This window comes from Balaenoptera physalus, assembly GCF_965194825.1.
Source record: "Balaenoptera physalus genome assembly, chromosome: 11".
NCBI lineage: Eukaryota > Metazoa > Chordata > Mammalia > Artiodactyla > Balaenopteridae > Balaenoptera > Balaenoptera physalus.
The window spans coordinates 29,747,565-29,764,630 of NC_138896.1; the positions used below are offsets into that span (position 1 = coordinate 29,747,565).

At 41.6% G+C, this 17,066-nt stretch overlaps 1 protein-coding gene across 3 annotated transcripts in view; it reads left to right on the top strand.

Moving 5' to 3' along the window:
- PLA2G7 (phospholipase A2 group VII) overlaps positions 1-16,934 on the top strand; it is a 43,370-nt gene extending 26,436 nt beyond the window's left edge. For 2 of the 3 annotated variants that reach the window (XM_082414650.1, XM_082414648.1), the window contains 10 exons: positions 3,997-4,118; positions 4,566-4,710; positions 6,267-6,360; positions 9,171-9,239; positions 9,790-9,916; positions 10,760-10,873; positions 12,015-12,106; positions 13,282-13,452; positions 15,837-15,985; positions 16,423-16,934. In XM_082414650.1, coding sequence (XP_082270776.1) covers positions 4,023-4,118; positions 4,566-4,710; positions 6,267-6,360; positions 9,171-9,239; positions 9,790-9,916; positions 10,760-10,873; positions 12,015-12,106; positions 13,282-13,452; positions 15,837-15,985; positions 16,423-16,565 — 1,200 coding nt within the window. In that variant the 5' untranslated portion in view covers positions 3,997-4,022 and the 3' untranslated portion in view covers positions 16,566-16,934. The remainder of the gene's footprint in view (positions 1-3,996; positions 4,119-4,565; positions 4,711-6,266; positions 6,361-9,170; positions 9,240-9,789; positions 9,917-10,759; positions 10,874-12,014; positions 12,107-13,281; positions 13,453-15,836; positions 15,986-16,422) is intronic. The other variant, XM_082414649.1, reaches the window with a different exon arrangement.
- The last annotated feature ends 132 nt before the right edge of the window (positions 16,935-17,066 follow it).

Consider the following 17,066-nt stretch of genomic DNA (forward strand, 5'->3'; position numbering starts at 1 on the left):
CACTTGCTAATGGAGGACATAAAGCCATATAAGAGAATGTCATTTTCCTAGCATGTGTACATTCCATCTCCAACCCCAGGAATGAACATCAGGACTATTTGATAAATGAACATCACCAAAAATGTATAATAAGATTAATAGCATACCATAGGTTCTAATGCTCCTATTAAAATAGAGTTGAAGAAAAATAGGAAGTGACATTTGTAAGTTCTGAATCACGAAACTATATCATCAACAGAGTGGCCATTCAACCTGGCAAGTCTCTTCCCTGCCTCTTCCTTCGTGATGAGTGCTGATAGTTGGTTAGAGAATGGGAAATCCAGGACCATAACCAGATTAGCTGTGGGCTGGTGAACCTTTTCTTTCTTTCTTTTTCTTTCTTTCTTTTCTTTCTTTCTTTCTTGTTTATTTTATTGATGTATAGTTTATTTGCAATGTTGTGTTTAATTTCTGCTGTACAGCAAAGTGACTCAGTTATACATATATATATATTTTTTCATATTCTTTTCCATTATGATTTATCACAAGATATTGAATATAGCTCCCTGTGCTCTACAGTAGGACCTTGTTGTTTGGTGAACCTTTTCTGCAGCCGCCCTGGCACTCACCAGCCACAGGGCCCTGGAGGCCTACACTCAAACCTGGGTCAGCTCGAAGTTTCCTGAGACCTTTTCAGGGGTCAGGTGTCCTGGAATAAGCAACCCTGTAGCCTCACCTTGACCTGGGCTCCTGAACGCTGGGTGAGGCTTTTTGGTAGAGCAGGTTTTAGAGGACCAGGCACTCCGAGGTTAGTGCAAAAAGTTTCCAGAGCCTAGGTAGAATTGACATCTCACAAGAGGAAACTTGTGCAACTTGAAACATGCCCATGGCTCTAGAACTGAACTCCCAATTCCAGAGGTAGTGCCTCCAAGGTAGCTGTGGGTTCTCTGGGGCTCTTCACCAAACTGTGTGAGCCAGAGTCCCTATAGCCACGCCATGGTTGCCTGTGGGTGGCAGCACAGCAGAACCCAGGCTGCTCGTCACAGAAGGCCTACCCTACCGTCCTCTGGACTTGACATCTCCCTATTACAGCATGAAGGACCGCTCAGCAGACAGTCTTAAATAGGAGACATAAAGCCTTTTGTAATTCTAAATAGACCCTAGAATGTTAGCCTTACAGGCAAAGCTTTTTAAAGAAATGTTTCTGAGGAAACACCTTGGATTTTGAAACTACCCAGAGAAAAATGGTATGATCTAGTGGAGATCTGCTAAAACTCCTCCGCAGGTTTGAATTTGGGTAACCAGAGTTAGCTAACTCTAGGGGAAGGGGCAAATAACATCAGTTGTCTGCCTCTTCTGGGCTGCGATCTGGGCAAGCTACTTGACTTAGATGATCACTTTATCCTTACAGCTGTCCTGAGAGTTGGCCAAGTGATTTTATCTCCACTTTACAAATGAGGATCAGAGAGGGGAAAAAATTGCCTAGGGCAGAGCATCATAGCTCGTAAGATATACAGCTGGAATCCAAAATAGGATCACCTGGCTCCAACACCAGTGTCCGTTCATCTCGACCACTGCCTTCCTCGGAACTACCTCCTGCCATTTGACCATGAATTGCTGACCGTGTGTCAGGCCAGGTGGTCTGGTATCTTAGCCTAGTGCTTCCTTACACTTTAATAGGCGCATCTTTTCAGATTCAGGAGAATTGGGGTGAGGCCTAAGAGCCTCATCTCCAAGCTTCCTCATGATGCTAATGATGCTGGTCCATGGACCAACTTTGAGTAGCAAGGCCTCATGCGTTGACAGGCTCATCGCTGGCAGGTGCTTCACACACTAACGTGGAGGATGTCAATGGGCTTCTTCTCATGACCCCAAACCCTTCTGAGAGATACCCTATGATATCAGGCACCATGCCTAACATAGTTCCAAGTGTCTACGTGGCAGAGGCAGACTGTGATAGGAAGCGCAAAGGAATCTGTCCAGCAAAGCAATCACCTCTCACAGTCCGACAAAAGGAAAGGAGCAGGCAAGCTGAATCTAGATACACTGATATATGGACTCACCATCCTGAAATTACATGTGGACTTGATTGGGGGTTAGAAAGGGGAACAGGTGAAACTGCAGGTGTGTTGAAGGGTTTTGGCACCAGAGAGAGAAAATGTTTCAAGAGTGGGTGGGTAAAAGAATAGAGGCCATGGGCCTTCCCTGGTGGCGCAGTGGTTAAGAGTCCGCTTGCCAATGCAGGGGACACGGGTTCGAGCCCTGGTCCGGGAAGATCCCACATGCCGCGGAGCAACTAAGCCTGTGCGCCACAACTACTGAGTCCGCGTGCCACAACCACTGAAGCCTGTGCACCTAAAGCCCGTGCTCCGCAACAAGAGAAGCCACTGCAATGAGAAGCCCACACACCACAACAAAGAGTAGCCCCCACTCACCGCAACAAGAGAGAGCCCGCGCACAGCAACAAAGACCCGATGCAGCCAAAAAATAAATAATTAATTAATTTAAAAAATATATATATATGTGCCATAAAGCATTTAGCAGAAACAAAAGAGACCCAGTGACGGTGAAAAGCTTAGTTTAGCTCATTTTCACAGATATTTTTTGAGCACCGATTATGTGCTAGACATTGTGTTAAAGATGTGAGGATACAAAGATATGGATGCAGCTCTTACGAAATAGCCTTAGGAGACAGAGTGTGCAGACACATAATTTTAATCTAATATGATAGGAAGAAAGATAAAAATATATACAGGGAATTGATTTGATACTGAGGATGAAACGATTAAGTCTGGGGTGGTGGTCGGGGAAGGCTTCAGAGAAGACCTGACATTTGATCAAGATGTTAAAGGTTGAATAGGAGTTTGCCACGGGGATTTCAAGCACAGGGAACAGCATTTACTAAGGTGTAGACGCATGCAACAGCCCAGTGCGTCACTCAGCAGTGCTGGAGCACAGGGAGGGAGATAACAAGGGAAAAAGCAGAAGAAGAGGAGGAGCCAGTGGACCTCCAGATCATGGAGGGTCTTTCTTACAGTGCCCGGGAACTTGAGATTTAACTTGTGTACCTGTGAACCTCTATGACTTTCAACCCCCGAACACTGGAAAGAAAAGCCACCCCACACTGGAAGCCATGTGTAGATTTAAATATAACCTACAAACTGCCTTCCAGAAAGATTCCAATACATTCCCCCTTCAAGAAAAAATACCTGGTGATGATAGGAGAGCATTGAAGGATTTGAAGAATTGCCTGGTGAGATTCATGCTTTAAATCACTCCAGGAGTTGTGTGAAAGATGCAGTTGAAGGAGTCAGGATCCAAGGTGAACAGGACACTTGGGAGAGATGGCGACTGTCCGGTCAAGAACAGTGAAGGTGTAACTGAGACAGTTGAGCTAGTGGGGTAAGGATACATTGGAGAGAGAATCCTAAGCTAAAAACAAATGTTAGAGATTGGAACTTGGTTGGATGTAGGGGATAGAGGAGAAAGAGTTAGGAGAGTAGCATGATTCCCAGGTTTCTGGCTTGAGATCCCCAAGCTAGGGAATTCTGGAGTTGCATGCTGTGTGGTTGGAAGATGAAGAGGGGGAGTTGGGAGATGGTCATTTAGTTTCATTCTGGACCATAGGCTTTGCTGTTCCAATAGGAAGGCTTCCAGTGGGAAGTCGTGAGCCCAAATCTGAAAGGTCGATAAAGCTCATGTTTAGGAAAAGCAGATTTGGGAAGTGGTCGCTAATATGCTCCGGATAGGAGTAGAAGGTAAGGGCAAGGCTGAAAGGATTAGGAGGTGTTGATCCTCAGCACCTTAGGAAAAGGGCTATGTCGACCGCCATCTTTTTCCCCACACAGTACTTCGCATACAGCAGGCCCTCAATAATTATTTGTGTATTTTACTAATTAGTAGAGAAATGGAGGCAGGAAACTATGGGTAGTCACTTGATTCCCTTGGAGTTTCTTTGTGTAATAAAGTCTGGGGTGTAATGGCTGACAAGTGAAATAATATTGACCTGTTTTCCAGCGCGGGTCAATAAACTACAAGCTCTGATGGCTGCTGCAAGGTTTGGCCAAACTAAAATCCCCAGAGGAAATGGATCTTATTCCGTCGGTTGTACAGACTTGATGTTCGATTACACGAATAAGGTAATGATTTGATTAATACCACTTATCCTTATATTCTAATATTGACTGTGGCTATGGCCCATGAGAAGGTTTTGAAACCTGACCTTGCCCTCACCTGAGAAAGACTCATTTTGCCATTTGTATGGTTTCCTGGGAAACCTTTGGCTGTTTAATTCATTCCCCAATTCGTTGCTCTCATCGGATTAACTATAAACTCTTTGTTTCCCCTTCTTTGATGGCTGAAAACCAGGCTGCTCATACTTTCTTTTCACTCAAAAAGCATACTGTTGTTCTGTTTCTCTTCCTTTTGACTGCATTCAATCACCACGGCAACTTAAAAAGCTCTCTGGACCTCTTGTGCACAATAGAAGTATTTGGGTTCCCCACTAATTAAATATGCAAAATAGCTGTTAGAACATGTTTCAGAAGCAACTTGACTAAAAGTACATTAACTTCTTTCCTCTACAGGGAACCTTCTTGCGTTTGTATTATCCATCCCAAGATGACGATCACTCTGACACCCTTTGGATCCCAAACAAAGAATATTTTTTTGGTCTTAGTAAATTTCTCGGAACACACTGGCTTATGGGCAAAATTTTGAGCTTATTCTTTGGTAAGATTTGTGTTGATTCTGCTTTTAGGCTCTAGAATATAAGAAAAGCTTGAAAATAGCAGGAGTTTCAGGCAGTTAAAGACCAAAGTGGATTGTCTCCAGTCCAGACATCTCCTAAGATGACAAAGTATTTCTTAAAAGGCCAGGTAACTATCAGAGAATCAAGGGTTCTCGTTTTGTCTATTCTGAATATGATGGGGTGCGTGGAGGGAGTGATGGTATCAGACTTTCAGACTGGCTCTAACATCTCTCTATGGCTGGCCTGATTTTTGCTTCTTACATATTCTTGGAGGCAGTCATGTGGTGAGAACAGCAGCTGGGCTGATGTGACTACTACGTTCTATGCTGTGCGCTAAAGTGCTTTCTACAGTTGGGCAAAGAGAGAAAGAAAATAGAAGCCGCCATAACCCTCCAGATCCTAAACAAAGGAGTGAAAGCTAATTTCTTACATGTCATAAATGAGGAAACTACTCTCATTCCCATCACTGACCCCCAAGCGGCCAGCCTCTCTCACTAAGACAATCCGATGTGCATTCATCACTTAATATGTCTATATTTCACTAATATTGAGTTGTCCTTCCTTATCTGTTTGACCAGACACTACTGTTGGGCTGGTGTTAACCATGTCTTCAATTTTCCCCCTCAAAACTACCTACAACTTTTGGCATTCATTTTAAACATCTCGTTGGAGTTTTCTTAAGAATCACTTTATAAGGGAAATGATGAAAATATTATCACTATGCATCTTTATGATGCTGAATAACTTATAAGTCACTTCCATAGCAATCATCACATTCAGTCTTCATGACCACATCTCCATTGTATTGATGAGAAAGTGAAACACCAATAATTGATGATAATGATGACAAGTGAGAAGTGAAGGAAGAAGAGACAACATCTTCCATTTTTTTGAGCCCTTTACGATGTGACTGGATAGGTGTGCTTTACATTTTCCTACTTAAATATGACTCTGACAAAACCCCCATGAGATAGATATCATTTCCCTCATTTTATAGGAGTCTGAAGCTCAGAGGGTTCTCTTGACTTGCCCAAGGTCAGTAGCTAGTAAGTGGCAGAGCTTTATCCAAAGCCACATCTAAGCGTGCAGTCAAAGGTCTCTCCACCTTTCTCTTGACTTTGATCAAGTTAGAATGAGAAGAGTCTCTGATCTGAAGATTCTGGATCTCAGTGTAATATTCCTGAGGTTTACTGGTAGTTTAGTTTCAGAACATTCCCTCTGAAGTTTTGCCCAAACCTGGGATTAATCATAAGGAACAGCCTTCCCGAATACACCTCTAAGTAGGAAAATGTCTCACCTCAAGTTCAGAGCTGGCAGTGAGAACTGATAGTTAATGATCCTGTGGTCCTAGGAAAAACACATAGTTCAGGCCCTTGGTTGGTGGTATCTAGTAGGAGACTTTTTTAATGAATTTACTATTAATGCATAAAAACATAAATTCCATGGGTCAGAATTTTATACTAAGGAGATATGTTAAATTAACTAGCAACACTCAAGTCAGAAAAAACACTAATTACAGTCTCCCACTGCTGTCTAGGTTCAATGACAACTCCTGCAGCCTGGAATTCCCCTCTGAGGACTGGGGAAAAATATCCACTAATTATTTTTTCTCATGGTCTTGGAGCATTCAGGTAAAGTTTCAGAGGTTGAACGACTTTAGCCTCTAGGGACAAATGACTGAATGCAGTTTTCCCCCAGAAGAGGGACAGCAGATTTTGGAGTGTCAGGCTGTCCCCTGCCCTGGAGGACTTGGCGTTCCTCAGGAATTAGCTGGGATCTGTTGATTGGTCCTATAGCCCTGTTTTTTCCTGCCTCCAGCCCATGGAGACCAGCTTCACAACAGAGGAGACAGGCTGTCGCATTTTGGATTGCTGTCCTTCTATATTATAGTATTTACACTCTCAACATCATTCATTGTATTAGTTCAGGTCCTCCGAGAAACAGCCACCATGATTAGATTAGCGGTGAAAGACATGTATGACAAAATGCCCACGAAGGATAGAAGGGAAGGAGCGGAAGCGGAAAAGATGGGGAGAGCTTTCAGATCACGGTGCAGGCTGGACACTTGGGAAGGAGACGGGAGACAGAAGGACTGGATATGGAGCATCTCGCGACTGCAGCATGATCCTAAGAAAGATTGGGCCAGGCCCATGGAGGGAGTGCTTGACCAACAACTGCCCCTCAGAGGATCTCTGCACCTCACAGGAAAGGACCTGCGCTAAACCCACACCATGTCCAGTCACTGGGACCAACCCACAGGAAGCCTAGCTTTCACTCGGATCCACAGGGGCAGGAGCTGGGAGGGGTCTTTAGTCAACTGTGATCTCTGTGCCATGACGAGTGGCACATTTTCATGGCCACCACACGCCCTCCACGTTCTTCCTACATCTTCTCAACTGCCTCCCCGTCTTCCACCTCAGAGGATTATAAGACTTTTAGAAGAGTGGCTTTTAGCTAGTAAGAAATCGCATAGCATCTGCAATAAGAAATTACCGTAGTCCAGCTAGTTATTTGATTCCTTCTAGACCAGTGGTTGGCGTCTCAGAATCTGAGGGCCGGCTCCAGCCTGCTGCCCGCTTCTGTAAATAAGGTTTTATTGCAACTCAGCCACACTCATTCATTTTCCCCATCGTCTCTGCCACTTTTGTGCTACAACAGCAGAGTTGAGTAGTTGTGACAAATAGTGTATGGCCCGCAGAGCTGGAAGCAATTACTCTCTGGCTTTTTACAGAAAAGGTTTTGCTGATCCCTGTACTAGATGATTTTCCCTTCCTGAGTTGGTCCTGCATTGTCAGGAGTAGAAGACATGGTGCCTACCTCCTTTTTGTTCCTTATGGCCATTTCCTATTGAATACATGATAGGAGAAAAGATTGTGCAGAGCAAAGATGTGGAAGGGATTCTGAATGTAGTTGCTAATTAGCACATGATTCTTTAAGCATCTCACCCTATCCAGTCATTTACATAACAGCTAACGTGTGTTCGTATTTCCCCTGTTGCAGACATGGTTATAAGCACTGAAACTGTGTAACTTACTTAATCCTTACAGTAACCTGACCAGGTACCGTAATCTTATAACATCACCCTTCTACAGATAAAGCACTAAGGCAAAGAAAAGATAAGTGACTTATCCAAGGTAGACAGCTAATAAGTGAGGGAACCAGGATACAATCACCTGCAGTGGTCAGAGTGTAGGTCCTGTTCTCTTAAGCATCACATTGTACTGCCTTCCTGCTCTATGTATTATCTTATCAAAACCTTATCACTATTCTAAAGCAAAGGCTTTATTATCTATCCCCATTTTACAGATGAGGACAGAAATGCAGTAATGTAATTACCTAAAGTCATAGCTGGTAAGTGGCAGACCCAAGATTAAAACCCAGAACTCTCAGTTTGGGATTGACATGTACACACTGTTCTATTTAAAATGGATAACCGGGGCTTCCCTGGTGGCGCAGTGGTTGAGAATCCGCCTGCCAATGCAGGGGACACGGGTTCGAGCCCTGGTCTGGGAAGATCCCACATGCCGCGGGGCAACTGGGCCCGTGAGCCACAACTACTGAGCCTGCGCGTCTGGAGCCTGTGCTCCGCAACGGGAGAGGCCGCGATAGTGAGAGGCCCGCGCACCGCGATGAAGAGTGGCCCCCGCTTGCCGCAACTAGAGAAAGCCCTCGCACAGAAACGAAGACCCAACACAGCCATAAATAAATAAATAAATAAATAAATAAATAAATAAATAAATAAAAACTCTTAAACCTTGACTGTAGGACTGACAGGAGCTCTAACTGAATCAGAAAATGCCCTATTCCCACTTGAAAGCAATGTTGTAAGTACAAAAATAAAATAAAATAAAATAAAAAAATAAATAAAAAAATAAAATGGATAACCAACAAGGATCTACTGTATAGCACAGGGGACTCCGCTCAATATTATGTAACAGCCTAAATAGGAAAAGTATTTGAAAAAGAATAGATACATGAATATGTATAACTGAACCACCTTGCTGTACACCTGAAACTCTCACAACATTGTTAATCAGCTATACTCCAATATAAAATAAAAAGTTTAAAAAACCCAGAATTCTCAAAGGCAATATTTATAATCACTGCACCAGTGTTTCTCAACCTTGGCACCACTGATGCTTTGGACTGGATAATTTCTTGTGGAATGGAGTCCTGTGCATCATAGGATGGTTTTAGCAGCATCCCTCTATCCACTAGATGCCAGTAACACCCTCCCGCTGCTCATGATAATGAAAACCCCTCCAGACATTGTCAAATATCCCCTGAGGGGTAAAATCAGCCCCCTTTGAGAACCACAGCTCTCTGCTTTACCCCAGGGCACTACTGCAGGGGTATAATTACCTCCATATTCCTAGGTTTATTTGTGGACCCCTTGTAATCATGACTGGTAGTTGAATGCTTCCCTCTTTTTGTTTTGAAGGACAATTTATTCTGCTATTGGTATTGACCTGGCATCTCACGGGTTTATAGTTGCTGCCATAGAACACAGGTACGTCACCTGGTATGTGGTTGAGCTCTACCTTTCATAAAGGTTTATGAAAAGTGCTGATAGAATCGTCAACTATGGCTACATGATGAGAAAAAAAGGAGACTGAGTTAGATTGTCAAGTATATAAAAAAAATAGCTAACATTTCTAGAATGTTTATTGAGTGCCGTGCTCACAGACCATCTCATTTAATCTTCATAACAATCCTTTAAGACGGTTATCATTACCACTGTTTCAAGGAGGCAGAGAATGAAGCTGAGGAAGGGTAAGTAATTTGCCCCAAACCACACAGCTAGCAAGTGACAGAACTGGGATTTGATTCCAGGAGAGAGTTTTCAACACCGCAGCCTCCCAGAATTGTGAAAATGGAATGGGTTGTTTACAGGCAACCATGTCTTTTTCTTAGAACTCCCTTGGGAGCTTCTTAGATTTAAAAAAATGTAGCATGCAAGAAAGGGAGTCCGAAAGAGTCAAGGATGGGGATGAGGAACACAGGTGAGATGAAGGAGAGAAAGAACAAGCGTAAAGTAACTGATTCTGTTTGTATTTTAGAGATGGCTCTGCATCTGCGACTTACTATTTCAAGGACCAGTGTGCTGCAGAAATAGGAAACAAGACCTGGCTTTATCTTAGAACCCTAAAACGAGGGGAGGAGGAGTTTCCTCTACGAAACGAGCAGGTATGTTGCAGGAAGAAGAGAGGTGGCATGGTGACCAAAAAGCATAGGCAAAATGATGACATTTGTTCGTTTCATTTTACATATGGCAGACCATGCTCCTAGATGTCCTTACTTCCCATCCCCAAAAGATCTGTCAGAGGATTCTCTGAGTAATCAAATTCCCTTAATGAAATATATGGATCACAGTAAAAACAAAGACCAACATAAAAATCCTAGGAGATGACAGTGAATATTCAGAATCCTTTTGCATTAGAACTAAAGACTACTTTTCACAGAGGTGGTATAGAATAGCATTAAGAGTCCAGGCCTCAGAACGCAACTTTCTATGTTTGAATCCTGGCACCATCACTTTGCAGTGGAGTGATCTTGGACAAGTTACTTATTCTTTTTGTTTTGTTTCCATGTTTTATCTGTTACGAAATAATGAATATTAACAGTATCTGTCACATGGGGCTTTGAGGAAAATCAAGTGAAATAAAGCACATTGCTTTCCACCTCTGTGCCAGGCTTTATAGTGGGTGCTTTTTATATATGTTATTGCATTTAATCCCACCCACATTTCACTGAGGCATTATTATACAATAAATGGAAGTTCAGAGAGGTTAAGTAAATCATCTGAGGTCACACAGTGGGTAAGCAACAGAGTCAGGATTTGGACCAAGCAATAACTACCTGTAAAGCTGGTGCCTGGGTCATCATGCTAGGTTGTGTTCTAATCACTAATCTCAGAGTCATTTCCGGTTTATAAGCAACCACGTATTTTTTCCACCTGCCCCCTCTACACAAGCTTTAAGTGTTACAACTATTTACTTTGCCATTTCCGTCTTCTAATCATCATCTTAGGTACTGCAACGAGCAAAGGAGTGTTCTCAAGCTCTCAATTTGATTCTGGACATTGATCGTGGGAGACCAGAGAAGAATCTATTAGATTTAGAGTTTGATGTGGAACAGATGAAGGTGAGCTAAAAAAAAAGCCATTTTCCCCTGGCCTAGACTTCTTTATTGCTCTCATTTTTGTCTGTTTTACTGCTGTAATACAAGATACAATATGGTAAATGGCTGCAAAAAAAAAAGTACCTGCAAAGTATTCCAACAGTGAGGAACACATTAGGTTGAACTACATATGAAATTGCCACCAGCCAGCTTTGATCTACAAAAATGCCAATTTCGTATGTTTCAACTTAATACAACCAGTAGAAGTATTGTAATTTCTTGGGCAGTTCCTGCATGTTTTTGAGCTTGATCTTGAAATGCTGGTGAAAAGTTTTAGACAGAATATTGGGGTGGGGTGGAAGGATATCAGAGTGGACCGCGTGAATGAAGACTCAAGCATGTGTGTAGGGGGGTGGAGTGTAGGGAAGGAGAGGGCACTAAGAGGATGGTATGTCCTCCAGACACAATGAAGCGTTTGTGTCCCTCGGCTAGCCACTCTCCTGTCTCCATACCTTTGGACGTGTTGTCCCCTTGGTCTGACACCCTGTCTTCCTGACTCAGTCCTGCTTAATCGTCAACTCAAGTCGGGTATTACCTCGGCCATGAAGCTTTCTTGGGCCTCACTGCCCACCCTGGACTGGGCCAGCTGTCTATCATATGTGCTCCTTGGTACGACCCTACTGCATCTGCATCATGTATCTGTAGCTCCTTCCCTAATAGACTGGGAGCTCATGGAAAATGAACTATAGTGCCTGGCACAGAGCAGGTGCTCAATCAATACTCAGGGAATGAACAAACTAATAAACATGGAGGGGGAAGGGGGAGAAATCAGCAATGATGTTGATGTTTCAAGTGTGGGTGAAGAGGAAGGCCATGAAGTTTACCTCTGAACTCTTAGAAATGTTCAACAACTACGTGTGTGTCTTTGTGTATATATAGGTGAGCATGTATGTATACGTACATATATGTGTATATGTTTAAATATGTGTATGTGGGTGTGTGGGTGCACGTGAATGTATGTATGTGTATGTATATTTCGTTTCTAAGAAACCAAGGTACTTAACCATGCCTGTGAAAACATAAGTTTATGATTCACAGAATCACTGCCTATCCTCCGAACAACCTGCAAGATACTGATAAATTCATATCATGCTTTTTCACATAGGACTCTATCGATAGGGATAAAATAGCGGTTATTGGACATTCTTTTGGTGGAGCCACAGTTATTCAGAGTCTTAGTGAAGACCAGAGATTCAGGTAAGAGAATGAGTCTCAGTTTTTGGAAGCGGGGGGAGTGATAACACATGTGAGATAGAATTTATCAAATTCTTAGTGAGGAAGCGATCCTTTGGAATTCACAAGTCTGTTCTTTTGCCTCCATAAAGTCCTCCATATGAATTTTCCTAAACAGAAACCATCTACTTCTCTTGCTATTGAAAACTCTTCCCATCTCTCAATATATTTCCACATTATTATTTATCTGCTCTAGGGCTTATTATTTTCATTTCGAAGTTTATCTTTATATATACGTATTATCTGTGACATAATGATTGTAATAATAATATTGTCCTCTTATACTATTTTCTAGACTTCCCCAATAGGTAGGGCATTTTTTAATTAATTTTTTTCATCTTTAAGATGAAGTGTGGGCTAAAATTACATAGTTATGTGGGTGGAAGTCAGGCCCCCAGTCTTCTAACTTGAAGAAATATTTTCTTTCTTGAACCATTTTATCCCAGATTGATGAGCTCATGTAGAACCAACCACGTAGAAAGAGGGTAGGATCATTTGTGGAACTTCATCTCACATTTCTTAAAATCTGTTTCAACATAAGGGGATTCTCTTCTTTCCTCCATTTAGCACATAAAATAGAGTGTCCAAAAGGCTAAGAAACATAGGATAACTTACTTTTAAAAAGAAAATTAATTACATTTCATTTGCAAATGATACACTCCATAGGCTTTTCTTCAACACCCAGACACTCTTGCAGGTGAAGCATCTCTGAATATAAAGGAATGGGTCTAACTGCTACTCTGAAAGAGGTATAATGAGTACACAACAGTGTCCAGAAGGACTAGAAACAGGGGCATGTACTGTGTTTTTTCAGATACCCCCCAATTTTGAAGAATTACAGTACTTATAATATTTTAAAATTTATCTTGAAAGATAACAAAAAATGAATAAAAAATTTTTAAATACTATGTCTTTCTAAAGGTTGCAATTCTTAAATGCCTCCTAAAGAAAATGATTGTATAATTACAAGTTTGCTACCTTATAAAGCTAATCATATCCCTTTCCCACAGTGAAGTATAATACCTCTTCAGCTCAGTGAGATAACCCACAATGATCTGCTGTGGTGTGTGTCTCTGAATCCTTGCATTATTAGAAATTCCTGTATCTGGGCCAGCGTGTAACCGGACTTCTTTGATCAGGTGCGGTATCGCCCTGGATGCATGGATGTTTCCAGTGGGTGGTGACGTATGTTCCAGAATTCCTCAGCCCCTCTTTTTTATCAACTCGGAACGATTCCAATATCCTTCTAATATTATAAAAATGAAAAAATGCTACTTACCTGATAGAGAAAGAAAAATGATTACAATCAGGTAGGTATCAGTAAGTGACTTATTACATCATCTGAAACAGAAACTTGAAACTTGGATAAACAAGCAACAGATATCATTTGGTTGCTACTCTAGAATTATTCAATTTGTTGTTTAGACTTGGAATAAGGGAGAGTATTAGATAATCTCAGTTTCCAAGTGCATTTAGACTTACTCTTTTTAAAATGCAAATTTTTGAGTAGTGTTAATATACTATTAACCATGTCAATATACTATTAACCATGTTAATATACTATTAACCATGTTAATATATTATACAGCACGTGCTGATAATTAAAATTTGCATCAGGATACATGCTACTTTTATCTAAATATAAGAGCAAGCCTATACATTTTTAGGGCTGGGATAGGGGGAAGTATTCCATCAGTAAGCTAGGCTAAGAACTCTTTAGAAAAAAAGTAAGATCATCTGTTGAGACCTGCAGTGTGTTTACCTGTTTGGTAAGTAGATGAATTTATAAATTCTCAGAAGCTGTAATAGGGTCCCTTTAAGGGTCAGCAACATGCTTATATCGTGGATGTGAAAAAGAACTCCCAATAGCGTTTTGAACTCACAATGAGATGTTACAAAGCAAAGACTGAGCTCCTTCCTCTTTTATCTGAAACCTGATTTACTTAGAAGGGCACAGAAGAGGTGGCAAGAAGGAAACACACACAGTAAAGGCAGTAAACACTCCCAGGACAGAGAATGGAGGACTCTTTTCCAATTAAGGTGGTCAGAAAAGGCTGCTTAGAAGAAATGGGGGTAGAATTGGGTCTTGAAGGATCAAGAGACATTATTATTATTTTTTAAGATTTAATTTAATTTTTATTTTTTTGGTTGTGTTGGGTCTTTGTTGCTGCACGCGGGCTTTCTCTAGTCGCAGTGAGCGGGGGCTACTCTTCGTTGCGGTGCGCGGGCTTCTCATTGCGGTGGCTTCTCTTGTTGCGGAGCACGGGCTCTAGGCACGCGGGCTCAGTAGTTGTGGCTCACGGGGCCCTAGGGCGCAGGCTCAGTAGTTGTGGTGCACGGGCTTAGTTGCTCCACGGCATGTGGGATCTTCCTGGACCAGGGATTGAACCCGTGACCCAGCAATCCCACTACTGGGCATATACCCTGAGAAAACCATAATTCAAAAAGAGTCATGTACCACAGTGTCCATTGCAGCTCTGTTTACAATAGCCAGGACATGGAAGCAACCTAAGCGCCCATCAACAGATGAATAGATAAAGAAGATGTGGCATATATATATATATATATATATATATATATATACACACACACACACACACACACACACACACACACAATGGAATATTACTCGGCCATAAAAAGAAAGAAAATTGAGTTATTTGTAATGAGGTGGATGGACCTAGAGTATGTCATACAGAATGAAGTAAGTCAGAAAGAGAAAAACAAATACCATATGCTAACACATATATATGGAATCTAAGAAAAAAAAAAAAAAGGTCATGAAGAACCTAGGGGCAAGACAGGAACAAAGACACAGACCTACTAGAGAATGGACTTGAGGATATGGGGAGGGGGAAGGGTAAGCTGGGACAAAGTGAGAGAGTGGCATGGACATATATACACTACCAAATGTAAAATAGATAGCTAGTGGGAAGCAGCCGCATAGCACAGGGAGATCAGGGAGCTCAGCTTGGTGCTTTGTGACCACCTAGAGCGGTGGGATAGGGAGGGTAGGAGGGAGGGAGTCACAAGAGGGAAGAGATATGGGGATATATGTATATGTATAACTGATTCACTTTGTTATAAAGCAGAAACTAACACACCATTGTAAAGCAATTATACTCCAATAAAGATGTTAAAAAAAATGGCCGTTCTATTTGATGTTAGGCTGTTGGTGAATTTCAAGTCCATCAATAAGGGATGTTTATGAGGTGCTTACAGTTTAAATAATACAAGGCAAAATTTTGTCTGTCTTTTAACCTACTTAATCCAAGGCTTAAATGCAAAGTGTTTTTGCCCAACAGCAAATAGATATCCAGTTAAATGTGGTGGTAAGGGGGCAGGATTCTGGTTCTGAGTTCAGGGACCCTCAACATATAAAACATTCCACCTACTCAAATTGAAAGTAATCATGTCCTCTACAAAGCTGGAATCATCTCTTCTAAAACCAAGATGCCAAGCAAGACAGGAATCTTTGCCTTATTGATCTAGAGGGGAGGAAGAATATATACTCTAGGACCCCTAAATGAACAGCTTTGTGCCCCTCAAGTACATCTAAGGAGATCAAATCTACAAGTTTTGTTTCCTTGGTTTTCGTAAATAGGCCAACCAGGCCAGCATCTTTCCTGCACGGTAACTACAGAAATAATTTTGTCCAACAAAGTGATTTGTAAATGTCTCCTTTCTCTTTCAGGGGTTCAGTCCATCAGAATTTTGTTGACTTCACTTTTGCAACTGGCAAAATAATTGGCTACATATTCACACTGAAAGGAGAAATAGATTCAAATGTAGCCATGGGTCTTAGCAACAAAGCTTCGTTAGCATTCTTGCAAAAGCATTTAGGTAAGAAAGGGATCTTCTTCCCTGACATAAACCAGATGATTCTCAGGAAAAAACTGTCTATCTTAACTGTGCATGAGTCCCGTTTTGACTGTTCCCAGTTGGTTTACAATGGAACACTGCAGTCAGTCCATTTGAAAACAATTTAATTTTGCTGCTTTGCATACTATGCATCATAGGCAGCAAGCGTACCTGTTAGAGCTGATAGTCTTTCTGTGAAGCCTGGGGCAGATTTCCAAGCAGAGGATTCGGACAGCATAGTGCCTCAATCCCATCTGTCATTCAGATGTTGCAGCCACGCAGAGCTCACACAGAGCACCTTGCCTCCATAACAGTGACGCAGTGTGGGTCGTTTGTGAGGCTAGGGTGCCACCTAGAGGCACTGAACTGTTTAACACTTTCCAAAGTTGAATATGTTTAGTGACATTTGTATTTTACAGGACTTCAGAAAGATTTTGATCAGTGGGATTCTTTAATTGAAGGGGAAGATGACAATCTTATTCCAGGAACTAACATTGACACAACCAACCACCATGCCACCCTGCAGAACTCTACAGGAATACAGAAGCCGAATTCAGATTAAAAGAACTTTTTAAAAAGTCTTGTTTAAAAACTGTCTAAAAGTGTGTGTGTGTGTGTGTGTGTGTGTGTATGATTTTAATGTATTTTCTCAAATAACTCATATTTGAAAATGTAGGCTATACCACAATAGTAATTGAAGCTTGGATTAAAATTTTTTTCCTTTAAATGTAAAGAAAGACTGCTACATATAAAAATCATACCAGCCTAAATTTTAGTTTTACTAAAGTGATCCTTTCTCGGTGTCACAATAAAAAACTGATTTTACATTACTTTAATGGACAAGTATATTAAAACAGGCATCATGCCATTGAAAATGTGTTACAATGACCTAACACTCCCTAAAAACCTAATAAAAACAGATTTTCTTGCCTCTTTTTTTTCTATTATAAGCAGTAGAATTGAGTTTTAGCAACATGGTCTTCTGGGTGGGATTTGGTAGCGCTTCCCTTTGACCTTGGGTCATGGTAAGAGAAATCAGACCAAGAGGATAATATAGCCATTG